General features: G+C 38.6%; 1 protein-coding gene across 1 annotated transcript; it reads right to left on the bottom strand.

The window, feature by feature from the left end:
• Window positions 1–1880: 1880 nt before the first annotated feature.
• Window positions 1881–3977, bottom strand: LOC134732832 (AP-5 complex subunit mu-1-like; the record flags this gene model as incomplete). Its single annotated transcript, XM_063619961.1, is given in 2 exon segments — window positions 1881–3304; window positions 3306–3977. Coding segments are annotated over 2 exon segments (1470 nt in total), but the record flags the coding sequence as incomplete, so codon positions are not given.
• Between the last annotated feature and the right edge of the window lie 3559 nt (window positions 3978–7536).

Below are 7536 nucleotides of genomic sequence, written 5' to 3'. Positions count from 1 at the left end.
TGGATTTTATGCAAGTTACTAACCTCTCTACAACTCAATTCAACTCAGCTAAACAAATATTTATGTACTGCTTGTCACCGCACATTACATGTTTGCATGTTTTTCACAGTGGTGAAAAAGACAAACATTGCCAGCCTGGGTCCCCACAGAGCTCTCAGCTTAGAGACAAAAAGCTGGAGGTAGAACAAGAAATTAAAAGAAACAAAAAGGATGACTTTGTTTTTTAGCATCATGCTGGGTCATTATTTAACAGATCTGCTCAAGGATTGTTTGATTCCAAGGAGAATGAAACTTTGTTTGACTTTGCTATTTGCTAGCGGATCACAGCCCCATTATGAAGTTACATGTTGATTTGTAGACTTCCATTCAGTAGGAAAAAATAATGCTAAAGGTTATAATTTTACTATCTGTAGGACTTTAACAGTCTTTTGGGTTTTTTTTTTAATTCCCTTCCTGATATACTACATAAGCCCCTGTTCCTCAAATGCCCTTGGGTGCCAACTTTGCCAGTTTACTAGTTCCTTCATTCATCAGAGTTGAGTACATTTTTGACATTTTCATTCAATTTTTGTATGAGAGTCATGTTTTTAACTTTTTGAAGATTGTACTTTGACACAGAGATATTGTAAAGCTTAAGTGATACAATATTCAAAAGATTGATTTGGTTCCTGGGGTTCAGCAGGTGTTGAATGAGTGTGAGTTCTCCTTTAGCGGCTGAGAAAAACCTAAGAGATTTGGGAGAAGCAACCTCTGAGAGACTTGATCCACTGCCAAGAAGCCAATGTACACTGATGCAATTGTGTTGTGTGCCTTGTTTTGTTTTGTTTCTTTATTCTCTTCCTATTCTTGTCTTTCTTATTCTTATCTGTTATTAAGACACACATCTTAACTCAAGAATTCACTCATGGTCCAGCCGATCACCCCCGTAGCTTCTTATTCGTCTTCTTTAGTGACCTCTTGATCATAAAAAAGAGTCTCCTTTTACTTAGCATTCTTTTTTTTTTATAATCAAATTGAGTATTAATCTTTAATGCACATATTTTTTTCTCATTTGTAAAAAGACATGAATGAAGTTTTGAGGTTCGTGAGATTTCATCTTTTCTTGAATGGTCACTTAAAGTCCAACTTGACAATGAACTGCTCTGAAAACATAATATGACATATAATTGCAGAAGCAGGTAGAGGATAAAGAGGATGACTAGATGGTTTCTGAAGAAATCAAGAGAATGGTAAGAAAGTGAGAGTGACAGCTTTAAGAAGAGATATATTACATGTGACTAAAATAAGCTTAAATGATACTCTCTACTCACAGAGTGCCTTTTGAATTTTTACCAGAATTCATTCATTAATTTTAACTTAATAAGACACAGCAAGAGCAGTATTAGATCTAAATTACCTTTAAAAATTTGGCTGCAGACGGCCGGGCGCGGTGGCTCAAGCCTGTAATCCCAGCACTTTGGGAGGCCGAGGCGGGCGGATCACGAGGTCAGGAGGTCGAGACCATCCTGGCTAACACGGTGAAACCCCGTCTCTACTAAAAATACAAAAAATTAGCCTGGCGTGTTGGCGGGCGCCTGTAGTCCCAGCTACTCTGGAGGCTGAGGCAGGAGAATGGCGTGAACCCAGGAGGCGGAGCTTGCAGTGAGCCAAGATCGCGCCACTGCACTCCAGCCTGGGGGACAGAGAAAGACTCCGTCTCAAAAAAAAAAAAAAATTTGGCTGCACACATTAAATGATTACAAAACACTATGATCATCTTCTGAAGATATTCCACACATCTTAATATGGCTACTGACATCCTAAGCAAAATGTCATTGTAGCAGATTAACAAGCTTACTTAAAAACTAACTCTAGAACAGAGATTACACACCTTAAGTAGAATTATGCAGATTCTTTATTAGTCAATAAGATAGTTCTGATTAAGAACAGGCTACTATTTAAACACTTTTCCTTTGTCTCTGTTGGCTGTTTTTTGAAGAGATGTAGTTGTTTCTAACATGGTCTCTGGTATTCTGTAACAACACCTTATACTAGGAGCTTAGTACTTAGATTTGGAAGAGAAAATAGTTTTTATCTTGCATGTTATCTACAACCCACTGGGAGTAGCTGCCTGAATCTCTGAACTGAAAAGGAGCCTGACCCTTTATCCAAGGCTCAGTACAGAAAAGGGCTGTAATTGATTAGCAATGTCTGCCACAGAAACACTAGGAAACAAGTGTGGCAGGGTGACCCAGGACTAGTCTAAAATGAGCCCAAGTGAATCACTATTTTTCTATGTTCAGAATTATACTGGCATAAAATCGAAGGTTAACAAAATTGGAGACATTAGCTTTTAAAACGTCCTTTCAAGCTCTATCAGACTACAAACAGTACATGAGACTACTTTTACAATTAAATCATTCAGTGATTTTTCACTCACAGGTTATATGCATCCACATTAAAAATATAAGATTATGATTTTCTTTGAACTGTTATCATTATATAATCCCATTTAAACATGAGACTATTACAATAATAATGATCCATATGTTACTGGAGCAGGGGCTTTAGAATTCCAGATGTAATAATCAGAAGAAATTAGTTTCCGGTGTACACTTATTTTTGGTTTTCCTGATGCAAAAACTTGAACTGAATGCTGATCTGCATAACATCCAGTAAGTGTGTAATCTAAGATCCTAAAATGAAGCTTTAAATATGCTGTTTGTCCAATACAAATTGGGTCAAATGGCTGCTTCTCATGGCTCTTGGCTCCAAAAGTTACAGTTCCGGAAAGACTAATTTCCATTGATTTTGGGAACTTTTGGCCAATAATCCAGATCAATAAGCTTTTCTCTCGAAATACTTCGAGCTGGCCAAAACTAGTTTTGTATTCCAAATGTGTAATTGGACCTCTATTGTAAAAAGGTATATGGGCTTCACAGAATTCAAAATTATTTTTCACACTTTCATGAAGTTTTAAATTAATGGTTATTCTTAGTTGTACTTCTTCCTCCTTCATTTGATAAAAACCCAAAATTGGTGGGACAGGGACCTGGGAAGTATAGTAGCATAAGTTGAATGACTCTAAAGGTGGAGTGAATGGAAATTTGTAAGGCCCACTAAATGCAGAGTCATCCATTGCATCAATACTACTAGAAGTCAGAATTGCAGAGTCAAGAGAAGTTACACAAGGATGAACTAGAATATCCTGAAGTGGAGATCCATTGGTGGGGAGACTCAAGCTGATGGTAACATTTGGCATGATTCCTTCCAAATCACACTTGCAAGTCACTGTTCCAACAACTTGCCATGTATCCGCGACCCCCCTGTTTATCATATTGCATGGATTTTACCTTTTCAGTGATAGAAACAGAAACTTGTGGTTTTCCTTTGTACGTTCCAGTTTTCCAAGCTGGCTGTTTTTGTGGCTGAGTCACAGATGCAAAGTTGGTATTATCTAATGAATTCTGTAAGTTGGCATCTAATAAAGTACCAAATGGACAAGCTTGCAGAAGCAAGTCAGGCAACTGGCTCAATTTTGTATTTAGCTCAGTCATTTTTTTGACCTGAATAAAGAAAATCCCAAAAAGAAATCCAAAGCCTTGTGAAACTCCACTAACACTAATTAATGGCGGTCGAGGTGACAGAGTTTGTTCAACTAGTGGAACACAGGCATATATCATGTCATTCTTCAGAAAAGCAACAACTGGCCAGAGTTCTTCACCTCCTATCAGGAGTCCATAAATGGATGTTTTATTGATGCGTGAACAGCTATCACGACTCTCAACAAAGTCTTTATCATCATCCAATAATCTAAGTTCAAAGAGCAGTACTTTAAGAAAGGGACCATCTTCGGGAACAGGCACATAACTTGCTCCACTGAAGACTCTGGCTCGTTTTTCAACAGTTGGATACCGTCTGGAGAATCTCACGGTGCCACAAAGTGGAGTTCCCGGTTCGTGGCTTATGAGCCACACTGCCCGCTGTGCCACGGTAAGTCAGTAAAGCATTAGCTCATCTCATAATTAAGGTCGCCACCGAGGAACAGCGCAGACCGGCTTTCTCAGACGGACTCTTACCAGAAGCCCCGAGGCTCATCCTGCGCCACATGCCGGTCGCGCTCAGCAGAGAGGTTAGCTTCTTTAGGTGAGGTGACTAACACTTCTGAGTCGCTCTAGGCCAACACACACCACAAAAAGTTCTAAGAACCCCAACCTATAACCTTGAGAAATTTACCTATCCCCTGCAACTCCGGTACTTTCTTCCTCTAAATTCCACTTCCGGAATGGTGGCCTGCAAGGATCAAAGTTCCTCATACACCGTAGCGTCGAGCGTTTTTTCGGTTCGTCCGCTCGTTTTCTTCGCTCCCCCGTCCCGACAACCTCCCTGGGGCACGCAGTTCCACTTTCCAGCATTCTTTTTCTTAATCTCTTGGACAAAACCATAGCTTTGTTTAAAGTTAGAAGGTAAAATTTATGCCAAATCCAAAATTGCTGATAATTTGAAGATAAGTTTTGGCAATCTTTGCTACAGTGCAAAAGTAATAAAAATCCAAGCAAGATTTCTGCAAGTTAAAACAAATTTTTTTTAATGAAGAAATGATACTCTTGATTTCTAAGACACACAGGAATTTTAAGTACTTTCAATGAAACTAAGATACTGTTGACTTCACTGGGACACCATCATCCCTGAGCTTGTAAAGAAAATTTAGTAAATTTTTAAAAAACGTGATGCCCTTTTTCAGAAGTTAATGTGACCTGAAACAGTGAAGAATTCAAGAATTTACAGCCCAGTATAAGAAACACAATGTATGGTCTCTGCAAAGACTGAAGTGGCTGAAAGGAAGAGGGGAAAGAAGCAGGCTCCTTGAGAAACCAGAACCTGTGAAATTTTTTAACTTTGAAGTCCAGAAACAGGACCAGTGTACAAGAAGAGCTCAGCAAGTGATTTTTGAGTAAGCAGATAACACAGACACTATGCAGATAACATAGACAGGCAAATATAATTCATGTATCTAACATTTTCACAGAGGGAAAATTTTATTTCTTTTGAAAATTGAGTAACATGTTTTCTAAATCCTTTTTTTTTTTTTTTGCATATATAACATTTTGTTTATTCAGTCATCCATCGAAGGACATTTGGATTGCTTCCACCTGTTGGCTATTTCAAATAATACTGCTCTGAACACGGGTGTGCAAATCTTGAAATTCTGCTTTCTTTTTTTTTTTATCAACTTCTATTTTAATTTCAGGGTACATGTGCAGGATGTGCAGGTTTGTTACATAGGTAAATGCACCATGGTGGTTTGCTACACAGATCACCCCATCACCCAGGTATTAACCCTTTTAAAGTAAAATTTATAGTGTCATGTCTATTATATGTCTACATATTCATGATAGTAAATATTTAATTTTTTCCTATCTTTCCCTCAGTGCATTATTCCGTCCTTGATATAATAATTTTAAAAATATACGTATCCTATTCATAAGACCTTTGATGAAGATGCGTATCTGGATGCCACACATAGAAATTGGACCATGGTAATTGCTGCCACCTTGTGGGACTGTGAAAGAAATTCAAGAGTCTATTACCTCCATAAACTCGGCATCCTTTCATTCAAGCATTCATGCATCCATTCATCCTTTCATGCCACATTTACTGTGTGCCAGGCCCTGGCTAGGCTCTGGGGACATAAGACAAGTAAGACACAGTCTGTGTCCTCATGGTATGTAGTGCAGTCATCCAGACACAATATGTTGTTAAAATATTGTCACAAAAGAGAGTGCCCTTCTTGGTTGGAGGTAGTAGAGGAACCCAAAAGATTTTCCCAAAGGGGCATAATCCAAAGATTTATGAATAGCCAGGCTCTTTCCATTCTATGTGGCTTTCTAGTATGAAAATAGTTTCTGCTGTTTCTTTCCCACTAGTAGGAAAGACAAAGAAAGGCACAGTGCTGCCCAGCCTTAGCACCTCAGAGGATATGTGAATATCTTTCCTCTGCTTCTCCAGATCCTCTTTCCATCCCGTTTCTCCTGCTCTGTGCCCCAGAGGCTAACCAGCATGAACCACCTCTATCTCTCTCTTGCAAACTGACTTCCAGTTCCATTCAGACAATATTGGGGGTGAGAAGGCATGAGCAGGAGAGGAAGGAGCATTAGATCATAATATTTATGCCCAGATTCCCTCCCATATAGGCCATCAGGGGCCTACTGCATCCCTCGATATGAGGCCTCAGGTATCCCCTCACTTGTTTTTTCAGACCCAGAGGTGGTAATAGTGCCCAGCTCATGCTGGCCATAGGGTGCTACACTAATCCTTGTGGTCTTATATTCTGCTCGTGCCTTTGTAAATAATCCATTCAAATCATCTAAATTTGAGTGTGCCATTGGTTTCTTGCTTCCTGACTGATATAGAAGAAACAAATGAATAAATAATTGAATACATGTATTCTATGTAAATGAATGAATTATTTTTAATGCCTTTTTAATTTTTATTTTATATTTTTGTGGGTACATAGTAAGTATATATATTTACGGAGTACATGAGATGTTTTGATACAGGCATGCAATGTGAAATAAGCACGTCATGGAGAATCGGGTATGAATAGTTGAGTTAAATAACTGAGTGAATTAAAGCATGAATGAATGAATGGGTACGGAGATGAATGTATGAAAACTGAATGCAGGCACATAGAATATATATCTATTTCATGCATGAATAATTGCATAATAACTAAGCAAATGAATGACACCCATGTAAAAAACTGAATGGAAGCATGAATGAAGAATGAACTCATAAAAATGTGATTTAAGACCAGTTTTAATCAATTTCGATGCCTGACTTTACCACCTCCCGGGCTCCACATGCAAAGAAAAGGAATGGATGAGCTTCTCCCTAAAACAGAGCTGTTACATGAAAATCTAGTCCAGAGAGGCGCTGAGAAGTTAAGTTAGGAAAAATGTTTTGGGAAAAGACTAGGTTAAATTTTAAAGAGAAGGACAGAGAGTCAAGCTAGAGCTTTCCTTAGAGGAGCAGAACATAGAGATGGAATGTAGGGAGTAGAAGGAATGAAGCTTCCTTTCTCTAGAGGGAAATTAACAATAGTTCACAGGCTCAGAGAAAGGCGCCGTGGAACAGGAACCCAGCCGGCAAATACTGCCATGAGGATCAATTGTCATGGATGGGAGAACTGGGAAGAATCTAAATGCTACATCTGGATGCCAAAGTGGAATAAATCAATGAAATATTTTTTCTCAAGACTCAGATATCATCCATTAAGCTACTTGATCATGTTACAGAAAACACTTTCCAAGGGATCATGGTCATTAGCACAAGGTCACTGATCTCACTCACTTGCTCTAAACATGATTGCCTGGTCAAGATTCAGTGCTTCTGTATTCATGCCAAAACGTGCAGAGGATGGAATTAGAAGCAATTTAAAAATCACGAAACACCACACGTCAATATGAGCCCTTGTTTTCTAGTTTACCTCTCCCTGAGCTCAAATTCCTATTTAATAATAAAAAAGAGATAATAGGACATATCTGTATTTACATG

The sequence above is a fragment of the Symphalangus syndactylus genome, chromosome 17 (genome assembly GCF_028878055.3).
Source record: "Symphalangus syndactylus isolate Jambi chromosome 17, NHGRI_mSymSyn1-v2.1_pri, whole genome shotgun sequence".
In the NCBI taxonomy this organism is placed as follows: Eukaryota; Metazoa; Chordata; class Mammalia; order Primates; family Hylobatidae; genus Symphalangus; species Symphalangus syndactylus.
The sequence above is the reverse complement of the archived record's forward strand: the minus strand, read 5'-3'. Positions and strand labels throughout refer to the sequence as shown.